General features: G+C 35.5%; 1 protein-coding gene across 2 annotated transcripts in view; it reads right to left on the bottom strand.

The window, feature by feature from the left end:
- Nucleotides 1–4,385: 4,385 nt before the first annotated feature.
- TDRD3 (tudor domain containing 3) overlaps nucleotides 4,386–23,671 on the bottom strand; it is a 114,019-nt gene continuing 94,733 nt past the window's right edge. For both annotated transcript variants that reach the window (XM_032993915.2, XM_032993914.2), the window contains 2 exons: nucleotides 11,655–11,791; nucleotides 4,386–5,963 (listed from right to left, as the gene is read on the bottom strand). In XM_032993915.2, coding sequence (XP_032849806.2) covers nucleotides 11,672–11,791 — 120 coding nt within the window. In that variant the 3' untranslated portion in view covers nucleotides 4,386–5,963; nucleotides 11,655–11,671. The remainder of the gene's footprint in view (nucleotides 5,964–11,654; nucleotides 11,792–23,671) is intronic.

Genomic DNA, 23,671 nt, shown 5'->3' with positions numbered 1-23,671 from the left:
TTTTAATTAGCAGGGGGAAGAAGAGAAAATAAAATTTGTACATTAAAAAAAAAATTGATTTTGAAGAAAGCTATTTCACTCATTCAAATAGCACATGGAACACTGTATATGCTATTCTGGTCCCCTAGTACAAAACACAGTTTCATTTGTGGCATGTCAAAATGATAGAGCACACCTTATTTATTCTGCTTTTTACTTTTATTATTATTGTAAACAAACCAAGTTCCTTTGCTAAATAGCTACAGAAGAATAATCAGCACAAAATAGATGGTTAATTGAGACTTAAATCTGTGCAGTCATGTAAGATTACACTTGTTTTATCAGAGGCATAGCCATTTATCTAATGGCTAACAAAATACACTTGGGGTTAAGAAAATTTTGACTATAAAACAAATATAAAACATTACTTATGTTCTTTAACCTTTGCAGTTTAGAAACACATGGTATAAAATCAAAGCATTCAAGATCCCATGACACACTAAACTGCCTAAAAATGGCACGAATATGTTCTGCACAATACTTACCTATGCATCCATTTTAAGATAGAAATAGATTCGTCGAGTTGCATGAAATATTACAAGGCACTAAAATATGACTGCAAACATTTCCCTTAGAAGCAGCTGCAGAATTTTTTTTAGACAATCTATAGTACTCTGTTGCTATTATAAACCTAATCATTTGCCTTCTCACAGTTCCTATTTATTTGAAGACATGTAAGATTTATTTTAATATTTACTAGATTCTGGCTTCATTCATGCCATCATAATTTCCAGAATATAATTGTGCCCATCAACAGCCCATGTGTTTGTATGGAAACTGACTTTTTATGGTCTTTCAATCTTGTGCAAAAATTAGGCATGATGTAATTTCTATCTTTATTTTTTAAATTATTTTGAATTATTCTCAAAACTTCAAAATAAAATTGTGATTTAAAGCCAGCACGTACCAACATAAGCAACTGATATGAAACTAGTATCAGGAAAAAAAAAAAAGTAATTATGAGTCTTTATCATTGTATTGAAAGATACTACTAATACACAAAGCTTTACATATGTATATCACACTATGAGAAAATGTTTGGAGTACCTTCCACAGTTTAGCTGCTCTCCTCCAATAGGTTGCTTCAAAACACTTCAGAAAGAAAAAAACGCCCAAGAGAACACCTCAATAGTTCTATAACAAGTCAAAAGCTAAACTAAGCTAGCTAAATAGTGCAATTAGCCATTCTTGAGGCTTATATAGTTCTCAAAGTTGTAAGATTTTACAGGAGTTGGATTCACGTGATGAAAGTCCTAGTCAAACTAGGATCCTTTAATAAAGCATCTACAGGCAATCATTCTGATCTATATCTTCCTGTGTATGCACAAATACACTGCAGATTCTTCTGTATCAAGTCCCCTCCAACCATAAACTAGAAAGGGACTGTTTATGCTACTGAGTTTCTGTGGTGTGGGTTTTTTTTTTGGTAGCGGGGGAGGGGACTACAGCAGTGCCACTGCCAGAAGCTTCTCAAAAGCTCCCCCAGCTCCAAGGCTGACCCACCTCTGCCCAGGGCCGAGCCAACCAGCTGTGCCTTTGTGATAATGTATTTAAGAAGGGGAAACTGAGAGGGGGTTGGGAGTTGTGAGGAGCTGCGAGAAGGACGAACACTGAGGTCAGTGGAAGGAAGGAAGGAAGGATGTGGAGGAGGTGCAGCAGAGCAGAGGCCCCTGTATCCCGTGGTGAGATGGCAGGGCTGCTCACCCTGACACACATGGAGGTCTGCAGTGCAGCAGAGGCTGACCTGAAGTGTGAGGAGAAAGCCACTCCAGGAGAGGAGTCTGCACTTAAAATAGGCCGGGACTCTGAGGGGAGAAGTGGTCCCCACTGTTGTGGTTTGGCGCTGGGAGGACTGCAACACGCCGGGGTGACCCACGCCAGAGCAGCTCGGCAGTGGCTGTGGCCCATGGGGAGGCCTCACGCCGGAGAAGGTTCACGGAGGGCTGTCTGCAGTGAGAGGGGAGCCCCGTGGAGCAGGAGAGGGATGTGCGGCGTTCACCCCATGTCCTGAGAAGGAAGGAGCGGCGAGCTGGCTGTGACCCCCATCCCCTGGCCCCTGCGCCGCTGGGGGAGGACACAGAGAGATCCGGAACGCACCTGAGCCCAGGAAGAAGGGAGGGGTGGGGGGAGGTGTATTTTGGATGTGATTAGGCTTCTCACTGTCCCCACAGTGTCTGTTAAGTGTTGTCTCTGTTCGCATTTGAATTAAAGTGATGTTTTTTCTTCCCCTAACAAGTTTGTCTTCTGCCTGTAACCATAATGGGTGAGCTACTCCTCCCGGTCCTTGGATTCTTTGAGCCATTCTTGCTCAATATTTCCACCCCCTGTGACAGGGGAGGGAGGGAGCAGGTGCTCAGTTGCCCTCGGGGCCTAAGCCATGACAGCTACACTGCCAGATTCTTTCAGCTACCTGGCTAACACTAGACCAACCATCAGTAGCTAGGTTGGCTGTCTGGGAGTTCTCTTGCAAACGTCTCTTCAGATTTTCAAGCTAAATCTTCATCTTCCATTAAGCTTTTACTCACTCTGTATCTAATGCCAAGTACATCTCATGGATACGATTTGTCCTTCCTGTGGTATCAGCCTTTTGACACCTAATGGAAATACATGTTGTTAATACTGCCTTGGAAGGCCATATTCCCAACAAGTTTAATCTGCATAAGGCTCAAGTCATTACAGAGAGACTCTGAAGAGACAATTCCAGCAGTGTTTCTTGGAAGAGCGACCTTGACAGGCGATCCTCAAAATGCTTTGTACAGTTTTTGCCAAAAACTTAATAGGAAAGTACCTGTTAGTGACAAAAGGAGAAGCTATATTAAGTATATATATAAAATATATATTAGTATCTATCAGAAGATGTTAGTGCAAGGAAGAATTTTAAATGAAAACATGACAACTTCAATCAGATTTTGTTATAGAACTCTAAAAACATGTAAGATAAAACCAGAACATTTCCACTCTTTGTTTCAAAATATTTTTATATCTCAACAATATAAAGGAGAAAAAAAAATCCAATATTACCACCAACTTGGCACACAACTTTTAGAATAATTTAAATCAAAAATTCTAACTATTTAAAATATCCTTTAGGTAAAAAATGCTATATACAAACACATGGCAAAGAAAACATCTCATTAGAATTGAATTCCTAAATTTAAGACAGAAATTCTCATAAGCTGTATCTATAACCCTAGTAAAGGAGGGCCACAGAGCAGGGACATACAGGTCAAGAGGCACAGATTGGCTCATGTCCAGCTTACAAAGGGTAAAGTTTCTTTGTGACAGGTTTGTCTTAGTAACAGCTAGTCAAGAACACTCCAAAATAGTCTGAAATCAAGCCAGTAAATAAATAGCATGGATGATCAGAATCCAGTCCTCCTTATCAGCCTTTTTTATTTAACTACACGGATGTCTCCTCACAAAGTTCAGTAGCTTGCTTTTGCTGTTGCTTTTGACAAATTATGTTAACTTTTGTATCATTTTGAAGACCTACCTAGCCGTGATGACTTTTTCTGAACATAAAAGCTAAATAAATTACTGTTGTTCTTCTGTATGTAAACTTCACTACAATATGACTAGTAAGTTATTATATTTCTGGTTTTAATGGGTTATGTAACTCAAGAAAATGTTTTATATACATACCTAGTTTACCATCGTATTGTTTCCAGATATAGGGATCAATAAGCATGAATATATCAGAACAGGTTAATGCAAACACTTTTCATCTACTCAATCACTGGTTCTTCATATCCTAAACAGGCAGAGCTTTCAGAAGTTATTTCAGTTGAAACCAAAAGAGAAAACAATCATAAAACACACAAAGACAACATCTCTTTCCAAGGAGACTCTCCAGCTGCTTGCTTACTCTGGCTTTCCAGTTCCTCAACACCAGTGAAAAGACCAGGACACCGCCTTTACTGTTTTAGAAACAAACCCAACAATCTCAAATACATTTCTTTAGCCTACAGACAGCTGTACATACATGTGGTAATTTCAGAATGCCACAACCACTACAGAGGAATGCTGCATTGTATTTCTATAGTCTTCAAATTGTCATAAGTAGGCTTTATTTTTTACAGTTCACTAAGTTAGACTGCTTTTCTGAATTTTATGATTTAGTTCACAGCAAGAACAAAAGCTCAAAAGAACATAGAAGTTATTTTAATTTCAGAAATTGCTTTGGTACACTGACTGCAGGGCTCATTTAATGCAGAGTCTATTTCTAAGGAAAAATCAAATCTGCTTCTTAAAACAATATTATGGCTGCATCACTTTATGAAGCTGAATAGCTGCTATGAGTGGTCTTAGTAATAATTCTGGAAGTAAAGCATCCAACATCCCATGTATTAGATCTACAATTTATTTATTTGCTGGTACAATTTAGCAGAACTGACCAGGATGATTCATAGTATTTGGAAAGTAGTTTCTAACTTAAATTGAACAAACTTCTTAGAATTTGTTGTGTGTCAGTTGATAGTGAAGAACTTCAACATTGTACAGCTCGTATTTTAAGCTTCTGAATTTCTTTAGAATTATTAGTGAGTTGCATTAGAATTTTCAAGAAGCTGCTTAAGATCCATTAAGTCAGCAAAACATTTGGTTCCTTATTATTCTGCAAATATTTATGTGATTGGTAAGATCTGACTGTATTCAGACAGTAATTCACATTATGTACTGCAAATACATTCAATTACATCATCAATATAAAACTTCTTTTCATCCAAATAAACCAGGTTCTGTCCAGTTTTGTATGAACACTCAGAGAGAAATCCAGTAGAATTAATTGTCAAACTCATACCATCAATATATCTCTCAGGTAAAAGTCTGTCTTTAAAGAACCACCTCAAAACATATGTGCTATTTCAATCTTATTTAAATCATCAGAATAAAGCTCAGAAAGGATTTGCATGGTACATAGATCTTGAGTGCTTCTCAGCTAAAGAAACTGTCAAAATCACGTAAGAATCAGATACAGCTTAGAATGAAAAGTAGTTTGACAAAATATTCTTTCAAGCATCAATGATAACTGAAAAAATTCTAATAATATGAAGCAGTAAAAGCAGAGTTTAAAGCTACAAGTTAGAAACTACTATCAACAGGTGGCACATGTATGCATGTATACACATATTTACGTTTAAAATACTCATATGCATCTTTCAGTGTTTTTTATTTAAACTACTTTCCTGTACCTTCTAGAAATGTTTCTATATGTGTAATATAAATATTCCTAAAAAGAAAATATTTACCTAAAATTATTTAGAAAATGACTATTGAAAACAATGTGTTTTTTTCCTCCCCTTTGACCTTTTAGTCACAGATCACGAGAAACGTAGTAGGCAAATTCATAATTTGGCCTTCAGCAACTTTGGGAAAAAAAAAAAAAAAACAACAACAACAAAAAAAGAAAACAACAACAACAAAAAAAAAACAGAAAACACAGTAAAAACCTATTCAGAATTTCACTGTACAATGATTAGCTGAAAATTTTTAACATGTTTCACTAATGCTAGCCTAAAACCTAAATTAAAAGCCCAATAGTGTCTGCTTTTGAGAAAATATAAGTTTTACTTTACTAGAAACAATATTAGAACCAAAATCAATTCAAAATGAATAAAAATCATGGTACATTAGTAATATGTTAACAATGGAGGCTCAGTAAAAAGAATACAAGGCAAAGAATAGAATAGTGCACTGTCGTTTTATTGATGGCAGCAATGACAATTTGCCTCTTTCATATGTAAAAATTATTCAGCTTCATATAACTAAGAACTTTAAAAAAGTCTCTTGTAGTGTCAGGTCCAAATTCCTTCAGCTCACATGAGCTTTTTCTTTGTTCCATCCTGCTGCTTGGAAAATGCCAGAATTTCTAGAAGTCTTCAGTAAGTTGAAGCTGCCAGTGAATTTCCCCACACTCAAGAAGGTTTCTGAACAAAAAAAAAAAAAAAAAAAATAAGCACAAAACGTCTCCACTCTGTGTAACATACGCTTTACTGTTATTTCATTTTCTTCCTCCAAAAGAGTGGATATCTGCTTTTCATTACTTACAGAGATCTAAGTCTTTAAAAGAATAGGTTAGAAGGTTGCACTTCAATAAATATGACTGGTATAATACACAGAAAGAATGCTTTCTGGCAATGAGTTCTCACAAAGATGCAGTTTCTCCATTGGTAAGGACTTCAATACAGATTTTATAGCAAGTGTGACAAGGTGTAGATTAATTCTGTCATGGAGCAAAGGATGACCAAAGAAACAGATAATGACCAAGCACTTAAGAGGTTCACATTCTTAGGTTCTTTCAAGCTCTTCCAAAAGCTATGACCCTTCAAAACATTCATTTCTGATTGCTTGTTCCTCTTCTTTTTTATACTATCATGACATTCTATATAGGAGTGCAAGCTCAGGATGTATTTTTGTTATTCTTGGATTCTAATTCTTATATCTTGATTCTCTAGGAGGAATATCATATTTTACAGACCTGTTAAAGCTAGTATTTGAGTCATACCCTAGAGTGGGTTCGAGGGCTCTCAGTGTAGTGCTCTGATAAAATTCTGAGTTAGTGTTCTCTACCTCACACTGCTGCATATTAATAACTGATCATGTCTAGGTCAACTGCAACCAGTGAGGTACTGACTACCCCATACTTCTGTTACTTCACCTTAACGTGACTACTTTATCGCTCGTCATAATAAACACCAGGTCAGGACTCCTTGCAGGTCTGCAGGAATTGTTCTTAATACCCAAAGAGTAGAACAGCGTGGCAAGAAGCTTTTCACAAGATTAGAATCATAGAATGGGTTGGGTTGGAAGGGACCTTTAAAAGGTAATCTGGTCCAATCCCCCTGCAACAAGCAGGGACATCTTCAACTGGATCAGGATACTTAGGTCCCCATCCAACCTGACCTTGAACGCTTCCAGGAGGGGGTACCTACCACCTCTCTGGGTAACCTGTTTCAGTGTTTCACCACCCTCATTGTAAAAAATTTATACCTTATACCTAGTCTGATTCTACTCTCATTTAGTGTAAAACCATTACTTCTTGTCCTATCACTGCAAGCCCTGCTAAAAAGTCTGTCCCCATCTTTCTCATAAGCCCTTTTTAAGGCTGCAATAACGTCCCTCTGGAGCCTTCTCTTCTCCAGGCACACCAATGGAATCAAATTCCACTTCTAAAAAACGACTAGGATTTTAAAAACTTAAGCCTTTTCACAATTAAGACTCTATTACACCGTGGACATAGATTATGAGCTGATATCTGTCAATAGTAATTCCAGATTCCCAAGGGCAACTTCCACACCTAAATGACTGTGCTGAAAATTAATCCAGGAAGCACTATAACAGTATATTTCTGCATTGTTGTACTGGTGCTTGTAAGTCCTCCCTGTCAAGTGATGTAACATGATATATATAAAAGCTTTTGGGTCGGAGGTGGTATGTCTACTGTATGGATCTAATGTTTCATCTTTGATACAACCCTATAATACTCAATACAAATATGGCCAGCAAACTTTACTTCCAGAATTGTCAAAGTTGCTTTTGAAAACAAGGCACCTTAGCATTTCAAATATTAAATACGGTAATATTAAAATTCTACAGAATATACCAATTTATAATATAATTATCAAGGGCTCTTCATCTCTTTTCAGGAAAAAAAATCAAGTTACTTTACATAATACTGAAGTACTCCTTTCTCAGGAAGTAAAGGTGTCATTAATCAGTGATCTGGTGAAGAAGTAAAGCATCCTTCAGAGGAAAGTTGGGGTAAAATTATTTATCACTGGATCCCTTAAAACTTCCCCTGATAAATCATGTCTTCATCTAATAGGTTATAAGAAAATAAGAAAATATGCCACGCTCTCAAAAGGTCCGAGGAATAAAAATGAGGAAAAGCCATATAGAAACCCACTTCTAGGAACTGACGTTCAATATTCCTGAACTTTTATATGTCAAGACTTTAAAGTTATACTGTTGTACAAGTCTGGGTAAGATGAAAGCAATTTATGAAAGGATTATGCTTGATTTTCTGCCTACATTTAAAATCAGAGAAGAACTGATTACATTCACCACTTATTTTTGGAAAAGCCTAATAGATTTTCATTACTGGTTTCTCTCTAATTTCACTGTCTTCAGCCTCATTAGGTAAGTGTAATGCATTTCAAAATGCAATCTAAGATACACAGTAGCATGAGATGTGCTATGAGGAGATACAAGCCATACCTGATAAATATGTCCACCACAGTCTCACAGTAAACACCTTCTCACATCACTTTACCTATCAAACAAGGCAAAAGAGAGCAGCTACACTGGACTCTACACTAGCTTCAGAAAACAAATCTAGCAGGCTAAATCTTGCCTGTGCTACACAGAAAAAGCTTCTGGATACAGCACTACAATATTTTCATCCTCAAAAATATTGGTAATAGTGGTCTTAAACTGAGGAAGAATTTCCACTTTCGGCAACATTCAGAGATGACCACAAATGCCACATTCTTGAAGAGAAAGGAACCAGATGTTCAGTTTTCCAATTATTTACTAGAACATAGAGGCAGAGGGAAAAAAATCCGTATCATGAATTCTAGACAAAATAAAGGATTATTTTGACTGGAACTAATATAGGAGCTAACTATACTTAAGTAGCACCACCCAACCTCTATACAGAAGGTGTATCTCCTGCCTCTCTTGTTTTTCTACCAGAGTGATCCCAGTGTTTCAAGAATCTCAGACCAATTTGATATCTTGACGACTTCTTTTTGGAGTTAACTTCCAATAGCTGTTGCATTAGTTTATGTTGAAATGTAGTTGAGCTTAATACTGGAAATTTTCCAAATACAAACCTAAATTCAATAAACCAGCTACTTAAAATAGCCAGATTTAGCACATTATTTTAATATAAAATACACAAATGTTCTAACTGACTACATTTTAGCCATTTAGAGATAGTTTCCACTTAATTAAAGTTCAAGACAACTCAGTTACGGCAGCCAAAGAAGACTGCGTTGCATCTTTTGATACAGAGGGAATGGATCTTCCTATTACAAAGTTTTATTTTCTAATAATGAATTGCATTTACGGTGATGACTAGTTAAGGTATGTAAAACTCCCATAGTATTTGCTACTTCTATCATAGGAGAGAAAGTGCATAATATTCCAATAGAGTTGGACTTCCAAAAGTATCCGAAATTTACCAGGTTTAAGCTGCCATTGATTGTATATTGCACTGGGTTAGCAACTTAAGTTTTGGATGACAGATTGGCACTATCTATCTAATTCAAGCAGATGTTGAAGTAAATAGTCCTGGGCCAAAAGAGGACACAGGAAATACCTAATTTCATCAACTGAGGAAGAAAACTTTAAATTATGAAGAAGAAAAATAAGGATATATCTGGAAGCATTGTCAATAAAAGATGTGATTTCTAAAGCAAAATAAGTAGTTGCTGAAAAACTGTATCCAGCTTCATGACACATTTTCCAAAATGTATCTTGATTTTTTTTTTCCTGGATGAGAAGAGTTCATTGCTACTTGCTGACAAATGCTTCTACTTTTATTTAACTGACTCTATTTACCACTTGAATATAACTCCTTTATTTACAGATGTCTGTCAGAAAACAATAGTATTTGAACAGGTCAGGGGAAGGGCTGTAACTGTTTGTTTTTATGGTAGGTAGGTTTTGATACCAAGTCTGCTGTCCATTTAAATCCTGATCCTGCTAGAATCTTTAAAGCAAGGTATAAGAACACCTGCAAGGAACAACCACCTGTACCTTAGAAAGGTTGTTCCGCACTTCCCAACAATTCATTCGCTCATCTTGAGATACAAGAGTTACTATTACTCTTTCTGGATGTGTCTTCCCCTCTCTCCCAGCTGACCAAAGCCATACACAGTTTTCCAGATTTATACTGTAAAATTGGAGAAATACTAAAAATATGAAAGATACAACCAACCCCCCCCCCCCCCCCCCCCCGATTTTGACTGCTGTCTACACTGAGAACATCGACACTCCTTTGAACTAACTGAGCTAGTTTAGAACTCAGCTCAGGCATATGCCAGAATTATTTCTGCATAAATTATCCCATGGCATGTTTATTGATAGTGATTGATACACTTCCTTAAAATAAAAAATCAAATTATATGGGCAAAAATAGAATAATTATCACCTTGGCAAGAGTCTGGAATAAATTTTGCTCTTATATTGCCAGTACTCCCCCAAACGAAAAAGGGTATTTTAGCATATGATCAAAAAAAAGTAAAATCATACATTACTGCATGTCAGGAGTATCAAAAGCTGCAGAGATAAGCAGCACCTGTTAAGGCAACTTGGAGGCATGGAGGCCTGGAGCAAGAAAAGGAACTACAAAGAGCTCTGTAAAAACAAACTGACTAGTAGGGGAAAAAAAAAAAAAAAATCAGATTCAAGACAAAGACATATTGCAGATATACACCGAATAGCACATGATTTTACAAAACTTTCATTACTGAGGGTAGACTTTTAATCAAAGTTGAAAATAAAGGATTTAGAAGATACACATGTAAAATGTAAGCAGTCAGCATACTTGATTTGTTTAGTAAAAGAATTATAACTGTTCTATCTCGTTGGCCTTTCTAGATTTCTGAACGTACGTATCAGGTGTATTTTTTGAGGATGATATATACTACCTTAATTTCTACCTAATTAATAAAGCATAGGTGCAAGTATTTCGTCAACATTCAGAGTATGGTAAATATTCTTAGGTCTTGTACCTCACTATTCAATGGTGAGCTCATGATTTTAGATTTTAGTGTTGCAAATTCTCCAAGCAAAACAACAGAAAGAATTTTTATTCACGTAAATGTCTCATAAAAAGGAGAATATGGGACCTGGGACAGAGACAGACAGTTCTAGGTTCAGCAGGGACTGCAGCCACTTATTTCAGAGGAGAAGCTGGTCCAATATATGTGAATGAGAGCAACTCGCTGCTGCTCTCAGGTGAAAAAGTACCAGGTAAAAGCTTGCTCAGATGACATGAGTCCTTACACAGAGCTAAAAAGCTATTTGCCAAAGTGTTTTTATTGCCTTCCCTCTTCCCACAGGTGTATTAAGTTGCTTCCTACAGCCACAGAATCCAGAGAAACAGAGATACTCAACTTCTATCATGAATATACCAATATTCCTAACAAAATGTAGAAGTAATATGCCAAATGTATCTTCCAGGTAGGTGATGGCAACAAGTAGTTTCTAAACTAAAAGGATACAACCATATGGTAAGACACTGATTTAATATCGGTCCTCCATAGGTGTAGCAATCACTGCTCTGTGCATGGTCCTTATAAACAGATCACCGCTATTAAACAAAGCAGGTCATACATGTACTTTTTTTTTTAAACAAGAAACAAGGTTCTTCTAGGAATTAAGTTGTCTATTTGCTTGTAAAATGGTGATTACAATAATTTATTTGTTCAAAATATTAATTATCAGCAACCTAACACTGAGGGTTCTTATACAACCAGCTACTGGCAAAGCTATAGAAAGTTCTCTCACAAACTTTACAAAGACCGAAGAACATTGACGTATAGAACAATTCAGATACAATTTTCCTGAAATCTAAACCCATAAATAAAATGCCAATATCATATATTTACCTTTTATTTCTTATTAATCAGTTTCTAGCTCTTGGAGGTTGATAAAATTGTTGAGTAGGTCGTGTGGACCGTCTTGGCTGACCATCACCTCCTCTGCGGAACTCTAGAGTTTGTTCATATGTTTCTTCCTCCTCCTCCTGCAGGTAAATAGCATTGTTTTAAATGGAAGTGTAAGAAAATGTATTATACATGAGTAGGTATAAGCATACATACATACATACAACACACACACACATATACATGTATGAATGCATGCACACATAGCAACTGCTGCTTTTGTGCTGATGACTGCTTAATACAGTGAGATAATGGGAGTGGGTTTTTCAAACCTAGCGAAGCTAACAAAACCAAGATGGACAATCTCAAAATTCAATCCCCGGGGCAGCAGCAGAAGTTATTAAATATTTGCAGAAAACCCCCATATATATTAAAGGAAAATTATTTTCCAAGAGTCATACAGGCAACAAACTCAAGAAACAAGATAACCTCGATAACCTGCCAGAGCAAGAGAAATACCATCTTTTGGAAGTTTAGAAATGTGCGTGGAATGAAATAAAAGAATTAGGAAATGGAAATGCAGGGAAGAGTATCTGGTAATATTCCTGCTAGAAACACAGATCTGAAACAGTAAATAAAATTCTGTGATACGATAATAATGAAAAAAAGCCTACAATTATAGTGGACAGCAATTTAGATGTGAATTTGCTATGTGCAACAATAATATATATAACCTCTGAATAATGAGAAGAGAGGTAATTACATATTTGCATTCACTCCTAGGCATCTCAATACCAGAAAGATATTGACAAATTACATTATTTCAGAGAAAAAAAAAAAAAAAAAAAAAAAAAAAAAAAAAAAAAACCAAAAAACCGACAAAAATAATCAAGAGATTGGAGAATGATTTACAAAGGAAGAATAAAATGCTACATATTTACTTTGGTCAAGAAATACTGAAAGAAAAAACATTCACCTGATGGAATACTTGAAGGTGGTACACATTAAAGACAGAGATGAATTTTAAGAGCATTAGAGTTGATAACAAAGAGAAATATATAAGTAAAAACTACAGGTTGGAAAAAAAAGTTTCTGAACATGAGTATGATTGTCAAATGGTGTCTCAGAGAAACAATTATTATTTAATTTCTTTAATATCCTAACACTACACTGCAGCAGACACCAGGTCTAGAGAGAATATGCTGTAAGAAATCCAGGTTTTGGAAAAAGTACTGAGTATATAACTCTTAATAACCTTTCATTCAAACGTAGCAACATACACGAACACAAACCAAGAACACTGAATAATTCATTAAAAGCTTGTCAGCAGTTCCAACACCCAGGAAGAGTCTTAAAGTGCAGCAGCATGTAACAAAGAGTAAACAAGTCACAGCAGTAAAGTATTTCACTCTAAGAGACAAAAAGGAAAACCTACAGCCTAACTTTCTTTGTTGCAAAAAGTCAGATCTTACTCGTGAAACATCTCTTTCTGAATCAGCTTGAATATCAATAAACATGCATTTTTAAAATAACGGTTACAGACAACCACAATCCTCATGGTAAGGTCTCCTATTTACAGTGCATGTCTATGGTCATAGCTGTTTCCAGAACAGTAGAGAGTCTGCAACAACTGTAGAAGAAAACAGATTTTCAACCTGACTGAATACAGCAAAATTGATTTATAACTTTTAGTTTCACTGTAGCCAAAAGCTGAGAAGCATGGAATTCTGCCATAAAACTTACTTTTCCCAGTGTAACTCTTTTACTGCTTGCAGTACTAAAAAGGTTCAGAGACACTGATTATCCGAAAGAAAAATAAATAGAAAAGCAGATGTCTAACCAAAAAATCCACACAGTTTGCAATACCATTAGCCATAGTGCAAACCCTCAACTTAGTATACAAAGTAATTTCCAATCACTGACAATGAAAGCTGCACAAGCATCAAAACATCAAAAGGTAAGCTAGATGCCTAAAATGGTATATTTAAACCTTTAGCTCTTTCAGTACACTCCAAGAAATGTGAATAACTGAAAATAGTCACATATAATATGCCAAAAGAGTAAGGAAGGACACAATTGCAAGTTTTCTCAAAATTCTTTGCCAAAGCTTCAATCTAACATAAAATAGTTCACTCTTCAAGAATTAATTGGTGAACTTCCACGTGCGTGACATCTGGATTTCTCCAAAACTGGAAAACTAAATGGCATATATGCATGACTGAAAATTTAGCAATGCATGCTAGTGTTTTCAAGAGACTGTAGCAAATTAAATGTGAATCTTTTCTTGGTAGTCTCTGCTCGAAAAGAACAGAAATTAAATAGTTCAGTGCATCACATCTCACCTACTAATAGCCAAACTCTTTCTGAGGATATCAGAATAAGTTTCTAGAAGTGCAAATCTTCATCAAATCTCAAAGTTAATGCTTTTGATCCTCTGAATTCAGTAAAATCAAATTAAAACTAGAATTTGTTTTACACATTGACATTTTGGTGTAGTCATCTTTACACACAGAATTAAAAGCTTCAGATGAAATGTGTTCCAATTAAAGTATTTTTATTACAATAGGCAAGAATGAAATGTGAAATCACATTCATTTTCTTAAGGCTCTGAATGAAATGAAAGCGAGAAATGCAGCAAATGATAACAACAAATGAGTGACAGAACACCTTTCAACTGTTCCCTCATTCTTCTCTATGCAGTGGCTCCCCAATCAGTTACTGCTTGTCTTGTCGAAGTCTGACACCTTCACGTCAGATGACGCATTGCCCTTTGTTTCTTGAGTCTTACATTTTTCCCATTTGATTGTAATTGGATCTAATGTTCTCCAATATAACAATTTGCCAAGCCATACCTATATTAAACATTGTTTCTTGTTTTGCAAGTAACTGCATGCCTTTTCTTCCACCATTTCTTGATCACTGACTCTCAATCCACCACTGCTGATCTTTCATCCTTTTTCTATTGCCATTATATTTTATTTCCACCTTAAGGATTTTTTTCTGGTTTCATCTTTATTTCAACTGACTTCAAAATCTCGCCATCCCTCTTCTGGAACACCATCCAACCTCTGTAGGCAAAACTTAGTATCTCTAATGTTCACTTCCTTTTTTTTTCTATTCTTCATCCTAAAAACTTCAGCTGTCTACATTTCTTCCAATATAACACTGCAGTCAATTAGATCACGCATTTTGCCACCAGCTCTATTTTTCTTGCTGCTTGCTTTCAAGTTATCAGTTGCTTGTGACACATTGTGAATTACTCCATTTCCTACTTCCTTATCCATGTAAGATCAAGATTACATTTTATAAAGCAAAGGTGGCCACAAATCTCTCAGAGCATTTTCATTCTCCTTCTGTTACCAGTAGATGTTTCATTTAGTACACTACCTCAAAAACTTACACATTTTATTATCTCCATCTTTCAGCTTATTATTCATTATTTGTCTAATATTCCAGGATCCAGGACTGAGTTTTCAATTACTTGCACAATGCCTACCTAGGGCTATGTACCTCTTATTAAATGATACCACTAAGCACAACTGCAAAAACCAGCAGATCAATATGAAAAAGCAAGGAAGGGTTTACTATGAAAACAATAAAATGCACAAAGGAATTATTGCAGTAACAGGTTAGAGTGACACGAGAGAGAGGGTGGAAGATGTCAGCATTCTTTAGGTATTTAAAAAAAAAAGATGGCAAACAGGGACACACGTCACTGTAAATTTAAGCTTCTGTTAAAAATTTTGCCATAAAAATCTGCTGTTACTTTTGATATTTATTTTCCAGAAGACAAGCAAGAACTAAACAGGTGTAAAATGGGAATATATATCCACACTCAGTGCTTTCATTTTGGATCCATACATTATGAAGAGCTTGTACCACCACCATAATTCACCAGCTGAGCTTGGTGAATCAGCAAGTAACTTCAGTCCAGACAAGTAATTATCAGCATGCTTTTACATAAAATAATACAATGGATTTCATAGCTGCACAATAAAGTTATAAACCTATCATTTAAAATACTTTAGCATCCAATTTACTCTTAAAATTAACAATAGAGGAAATTTGTATTTAATTAAAAGCTTTCTCACTGAATTTCAACTGCAAGACTTCTTTCAGCACATTCAAAAGAACTGTTTAGAAACTTTTTTTTTTTTTTTAAATACAGCCCTTGAAGTAAATGCTTACTATATAACTTCTGAGAATTATTACTAGGTGGATGACAGTAAAGTGCAGGACAGAAGCTGTGCATGACACAAAAGGTTTGCTGAATGTTATGCTCACGTACATTTAGCATGCAGTTGCAAGTCACAGCTGAGTAGCTCCAACAGTTTGCTGCCTACAAACTAGCTACCTCTGTCTATTCCTGCTTATGAACAGAAAATTCTGATCTATTCGCTGGGCCCTCCTGCTGTGGCTGTTCAATTATAGCTCTCTCTGGGCTATTAAGGGATGAGCACCAGAGCCTAGGCAAGGAGGTCTGCAGGAGCAGCGCGGGAGGAACCATGGCCAGGAACCACGGGACAAAGAGACAGAAGGCAAAGAGAGCAAAGGACATCTTCCATTTCAGTACTGTCAAACCACTGTTCCAGTTTCAGCTGTAGTTTTAGCTTCATCCACATGCTCAATGTATGAAAAACTTGCTGGACTCAGTACAAAGAAAGAGTGTTGGCTTCCTTATAAAATGAACTTTTCTTTCATGTGCATTTCAACTGCCATTTCCTGGGCCCGATTTAATGCCTCTTTTCATTGCCCACTATGCCGGTAACAGCTGTCTCCTGCTGTTAACACACCAAGTGATCTCTTCTTTGCTGGTTAAACTCCTTTCTTAAAACATTCTTCTTTTGCTTAATTATCCAGTGTTGATCTCCTTGAGTACTTTAGTCCTTGATTTTTGCAGTTTCTACTTACCTGTGCTTTTATCACTTGAAAACAGACTGTAAGATTTTCCAGATGTATCAAAAAAAGAAACCAAACAGAAAACTCAATCACAGTATGGCCATACTGAAAACTTAACAAGTTTCTTAGAAAAAGCTAAACTTAAATATTTAAATTGCAATATATTGCATAACTTATTTGTAAGGAAAAAAAAATGATTGCCTAAAGTGTCTACAGTATTCCCTTAAACTTCTAATTCATCTAACTTCTTTAATACTTAAAATGGATTCTTAGAACTTCATAACAACTGAGAATGGAAACAGGATTTTGTGAAAAAAAGGTTTCTGTCATTTAATAAGCACAAGTTTTAAGACCTTAGAGCAGCTTTTGATAGTAATTTTTGAAATTATGCTCTAATGAGGTGTGAAAATCCAAAGCAAATGAGAAATTACCACTAATGTAGGTTTTTCAAGGATCTTAACCAAGCATTGACATCATGACAAGAGCATTTTTGAAGTGTCTATTACAGATTAATTCAGCATATTTATTCTTGATCAATTTTCTTTGCAAGTTATACTTGTTACTTAAAATATCTGTTCCTCTCACGAAGTAATCTCACAGAGTAATCTTTTTGAGCCTGCAGATGCTCACATTTTTTTTTTTCACAGTACACAACATATCTATACTAGCCTGCGCTTATGGCCATACAAATTTCTGAGTTAAATTATGAGTGATGAGGACAAGTGGGATTCAAGGTTGTACTGCTAGACCTACATAGAGCTGACCCCTCGCTGCTGTCAGATATTTATATAAACTCTTAGCCCTATTAACATATCTTTAAAGAAGTCAGGGTACCATTACATATTTAGAAAAATATACTTTTAGTATGCTCACACATATTAAGACATTGCAGTAATGTATCACTGATGAATAGAACTACATATAACTAATTATAAAGATATAAAAAATGTTACTTTAAAAAAAATTATAACGTAGCAGTATGACAACTTTTTAAATTAACCACTTATTATACCATTTAGGGTTGTTAACAATAAGACCATTATTATCGTTACTTAACTCCTGACTGGATCTTCTGAAGTGTATCAGCACACTACAATTAAATCTGTTGTAACTAAACAAAGGAATCAACTATGTGACACCCTCAAATCTACGACCTAATTCTGACATATTGGCTGCAATGCCATTGAGAGCTGTACCAATGTAATGTCTTGATATTGCTTAAACTGGTTTCCTTTCTCTTCCCATGCACCTTTTTCATCATTCTTTCCTTCTTCTTGCTCAGACGTACAGTTGCAATCTTTAACTAATGCATGTTCAAAAGGATGGTCAGGATTAGGAAGGAGGAGCTGCTTTCGTCTCTCAGAGCTAATTTTTAAATGATTCTGTTAAGACAATATACATCCTGAGTTTTGAGGGAAGCAACAAACATTAGATACCAAATGACAGAAAATTTGTAGACTCCCCTGAAGAAAATCAAGAAATTTAAAAATGGATGGATGGACAAGGAAAAGAATTACATACTTACATCTGAGACGACTAAAAGTAACACAGCACTTAACTTGGATCAGACTTTATTTGTACGTCATTGCTTTTCAACTCCGAAAACAAACCATTCATTTGTTTTTCTAAATAGACTACATTCCAATTACATTTCCATAAAACTAGGATAATGTAAGCCTGGGACATGATTATCCCACAGACATTGTGCTAGCTTATCTGTTCTCTTTAAGGGTATTGCACAGGTTATTTATACTTGCAGCCATTCCCTATGGCACATATTAAAATAATATGCAACTCTGCTTGTGAGGTTTGTGCTTGAAACAAACATACTCTCCTGCAAGTTGTCACTATGTTCTCAATACAGAAAAAAGTGATGAATTATTTGAAATAATTAAAGCTCCTTAAAAATACATATTTAAGCAATTCACACCATATCTTTTCCTTTAGTAAAAGCTTCTTCACACTGAATAGTATCAGTATCAAACTATACATATTTAAATGTTTATTTTCAATAATTTCTAAAAGAAAAGTAGATATATAGCAGATCTCACTTCAGTGTAAGTAACATGCAAGAAAATGACACATCAAGTTTTCTTAATTCAGCAAAAAGAAAGCCACAAATTCAAAGTGGAAATCTTTTCAACAAAAGACATATTTAACAACAGGGAATCAGTAACCGTAACCACTATAAGGAGTTATGTGCCATAAAGAGTAATGTTACTATAAGGACTAATTGCACTAGTTTTCAGAAAAGAGCAGCAAATTAAGGGTCCATCTCCATTCCTCCTCCCACATACAGCTGTCAGCCCTTCCCTCTCCCCAACATTTTTTTTAATTGATTTTTGAATAAAGTATGCATCCAGTTTTTTAGAACATCAAGTTCATTGAAGACCTCTGGAAAGGTCTAGTTTATGTTGGTAATACAGATATAGTCTTAACCATATAGTGAAAAAGAATACTTGTTTAGACTTGGGAAAAAAATTGTTATTCAGTTTCTTTGCACTAAGTACACTTGTAAGCAGAACCATAAACTTCCATATGGAGGAAATAAATATTTGCTGTATTACTGGATTTAGTCTAGTATCTAACCAGAAAAGTCTGCCAACAAAAATTTCAGAAAGAAACACTGAGTGACACTATGAGAAATTATCTAATGCTTTGCTGTTAGGGCATGAGACCATTATCAAAACCTAAACAGGGAACCTGTGAGTTTTGGTGACATTTTAGGTGAAACAGAATCAAGTATGAACACACACACACATGACAAAATTTGGCAGAAAAATCCCTGAAGTCAAACACACATGTGTGTATCCAGTAAACAAAGGTCTACGTGATTTTACTTGTGAATGAACAACTGCACCAAAAAAAATTCAGAAAGTAAAACATGGCAATAGGGATTTAAGTAAACATACAGAAAATTTTTGAACAAACAAATATATCCCAACTCCTAATTAAAAAAAAAAACAACCAAACAAACAAACAACCCGCCCCAAACAAAACTGCTCACAGGTGGTGCGGAGTCACATAAATTTAAGAAAGTCATATTTCTTCACTGAAATGGTTGTCAAGCATTGGAACAGGCTGCCCAGGGAAGTGGTTGACACCCCTGGAGGTATTTAAAAGACATGTAGATGTGGTGCTTAGTTTAGTGGCAGACTTGGTGGTGCTAGGTTAACAGCTGGACCCAACGACCTTAACGGTATTTTCCAACCTAAAAAATTCTATGATTCTTAATCTCTAAAATAAAATTTTCAACAAATTTTTATATCTACATATAATTAGTCAAAAAATTAGGAACAAAGTAAAAAAAAAAAAAAAAAGAAACAACCCAAACTTTTCCATGTGTAAGAAAAGCAAAGCATTACATAATAACACCCCCACACGCTAATTTACTCATGTCCACAGTTCTTCCCTTCCTTCTTGACATGAAGTCCTTTTCCAGGTCAAGAGATCAACCTTTCTTGAGTACCTCCCTCCTTCAACTGGCCTGGAACTTGTGGGAGTCTCAACTCTTTCACTGGGGACTCAACTTCTCCCCTCTCCCTGGACAGTGATGCTGAAAACTCTATGACTTATGATGTAATTTCCAATGGCTGGACCTCACAATGTCCAGCAGTGAGGATTGCCGACATAACCCAACGGGTGTCATACATCAAAAGAAGGCCCATTACATGCAAAGCAAAAATAAGCAAGACTGGAATGGGCCAAGAAGGAAAGCAAGCAAAACAAAATGCCCTACCCAGTCTTCATCCAGTATCTTGCAAAATTTTACTTTCAGCCCTAGCACTCAAGAAGGTTCATCATCACTGTCCTAGAGTGAAAACATACACTGAGAGAGCTCTGTCAGGAAAGGAACAAAGACTACTGCAATAGTTAAATATCACTGTTATCACTTTCTCCTATATGCCATTTGACCCACAGTGAAAGTCCTATATAAGCAAATATAATGTAGGGAAAGAATGAAAATGCCCAGGCCATCAGAAAACAGATCAACTTAATGAACAAATTAAAAAAGGAAACAAGATAATATGACATAATTACACAAACCTTTTCAGCAAAATATTTCATATCTACTGAAATGAACCTACATGAAATAATCTCTCAAGATTTCCAGTAAGAAGTCAGAAATAACACTTCCAACTAGGTACTAACAAATGAAAATACTTTGTGAATATAGGGTGATGAAAGAACAAAAACAAAAAGACTACCAGTAAACATGCCTCATAAGCATAGTAGAATCTGAAACAGTATGAGAAGTGAAGATATTCCATGATATCCTCCTGCATGATAGCATGTCCCCAGTTAGAAGATCCTAAGATGTTTGATGTTCAGTATTTGGGACATACACAATCAATGAACAAAACCTGGAAAAAAAAAAACCTCTATATGGTCATCACATATTTATTGCTTTCTTGTTAACCAAATCTTGCTCTTGGAGAAATAGGTATTCCACTTTGGCAAAGAGGTCTTCAACACCACATGTAATTTTTAAAAGGAATATTGAATTAATCTCAAAATCTTTGACATTCTACCCCGTCTACCCCAATAAATCAGAACAATCAGTCATTTTTATACTTATTAAAAAAAAAAATGTATCTTGACTAACTTAGCAAAGATCGTAAGTGCTTTGTGTAAGGTTGAAGTAAATGCTACTTCACTTTGAAAATCTAGATATACCAGCCAAGTTCTGAGAAGGCAAGCAAATTTTGTCGGAAAGATGTCAGACCAAAACATTTCCTCTTCTGTTTATGCTCTCTAAGGATATTCTGAGAAAATCTGATTGCTACTATTATTTGACAATACAAACAATTATGTATAGCTCAGACATCCGTATGCACTCATTTAATGATAGTCTGTAAAATGTCTCTCTTGGGATATGAAAGAAACCTGCAAATGACATTATTAATATGAAGGAAATAAAGCATGAGTAGAGCCCTTGTCATTTTTACAAACCTTACAAAATATATCCTTAGAAAGTAGAAGCAGAAAAACACATCTACAAAAAACCAAAACCCAATCCCCCACACAAAACCACAAATTCTGCCCCTCAAAAAAAAAAAAAAAAAAAAAAAAAAGGGGAAAAAAAAAAAAAAAAACAAACCTAAAAGGAGTAATTACAAGTGTTTCATCATTTATGAATAAAAAAACAAAACACCTTTCCGCAAAAAACTGCATTTGCAGTCACCTTTTTTTTTTTTAGGTCATACATTATAGGAGACTTCTTGTTTACAGATATTATTACTGATAACACTTGCAGGTCATCAAACAACAAAACCCTCAACCCCACACCCCACCCCACCCCTGGCATTCAGTCATTAACCATCCCTGTACAAGGGAAACTTCAGTACATTATTTAATATGTCTCTTCAACATATGCTATATACACAAGAAGAATTAAGATCTGGAATCATATACACATACCCCACTACAAATTAGATTTGTCATTGCTTCTCTTCTGCAATGCTAAGCCAACAGTATCATGTCTCTCTTCCCTAGAGAGCAGCCAGTCAGGAATGCTACACAAATTCCTCCACTTTCCTCTTCAATTAAAATCATTTGAATTAATCTATTAAATGTGAACAAACTCAGAACACTGAAATGTGAAGTAGAGAGGGAAATCAGAAGAGAAATGGTGATGGCAGGAATAGTCCAGACATTTTTACACATCAGACTTCTTTTACATACTCACTATGTTCAACCTCAGCACACATAGTAATGAGAAATCCGAGCGTCAAACCCTTCAGAAGTCTCAAAATGAGAATCTGAAGAACTTCCATCACATGAGAACAGGATGAAACACAATACTTGAAACAGGTTAAGCTATACTATCTCAAAACAAAATCACAAGTCACTTTAAAGGAAGGTGTTTAGTTAGGAACAGTCTCTCTCTAAGTAAACAACTTAAGGAGTCCTTATGGAGTCTCCAAATAATGAATCATCACCATATGCAATTACATTTAATAACAAGATGGTGGGGAGAAGAAGAACACGGTAATGCTCCAACTGTGCTGCTTTAACTGTCACAAAAGTTTTCAGTAACTACAAACTGCAAGAAGAATGCATCCTTAATGTGATTTGTACAGCTGGAAATAATTTGCAGTGGTATTTCATAGTCTGATGAATAGGAAATGCTCAAGTGGAAGACTCAAACATATTTTGCAATGCCTAATGATACAGATAGAAAATTGAAAGCAACTGTTTTATACCAACAGTATAAATTACCTCCTCTCAACTGATATTTGCCTGCTTTTAGTTTACTAAAAAGTAAAATGAAGTTCCTTAACCACCTTTAAATGTCAGTTATTACATTTCAGCTAAGGGCCAGTAACTTTCAGAGGAATATTTATATTGTGATCATCTGTCTATATTCCAACATGGATACACCAAGCTGGTCTGAAAAACTATGTAGTTTCTCAGAGGATATAGGTGGTAAAGAAAAATACTTACTAGTAGTTTATCAGGATAAATGCTTTTCACAATGCTTGTCTCTAAATACTGCCTCTTAAAAGAAGGCTAGTGAAATAAAGAAATTACATAAAAAATTATTCTGGTAGCACCCAAAAGCTAATTCTGTGTAAAGGCATGTGTGATAATGCAAAAGCTGTGATGGAACTTAAGGCAACATTTCCAGTATGTAAAAAAAAAAAAAAAAAAAAAAGTCTCTAGTAAGAAAATTTACAAAAAAAGTTTAGGACAGACCATGAAAAGCAATTTTTCAGCCTGGCAGAACAGAGGCAACTGAAATTACCACATATTGGTGAGATGGAAAATGAGACACATTGCAACAAAATAACTGTCTAAAACTGAAGTGTTTTAATAAAGCAGAAGGATAGGCTTTTGTGGAAACTAAATTCACAATGGTAACTTTTTACATTAAAATTAATTAATAAATAAACACCACCACTCAAGAAGAAGGGTAGACTAAAACAGTCAGGCTTCTTTTAATTCATTTAGTCAATGAGTAATTATAAACTTTAAAATTATTCTAGAGATTTTTCTAACAGTACAGAAGACAAAGAACTAAAGACATCAAATTCTTGTCCAATTAAACTATTTAGGGACATTTTTTTCTACAGCAACCTCAGAACTGGTTAAGTAGACTGTACAATTCTAACAGCCTT

Source organism: Tyto alba, unplaced genomic scaffold, assembly GCF_018691265.1.
Source record: "Tyto alba isolate M040663 unplaced genomic scaffold, T.alba_DEE_v4.0 Super-Scaffold_45, whole genome shotgun sequence".
NCBI classification, from domain to species: Eukaryota; Metazoa; Chordata; class Aves; order Strigiformes; family Tytonidae; genus Tyto; species Tyto alba.
Note: the sequence above shows the minus strand (reverse complement) of the source record. Positions and strands in the feature narration are given on the sequence as shown.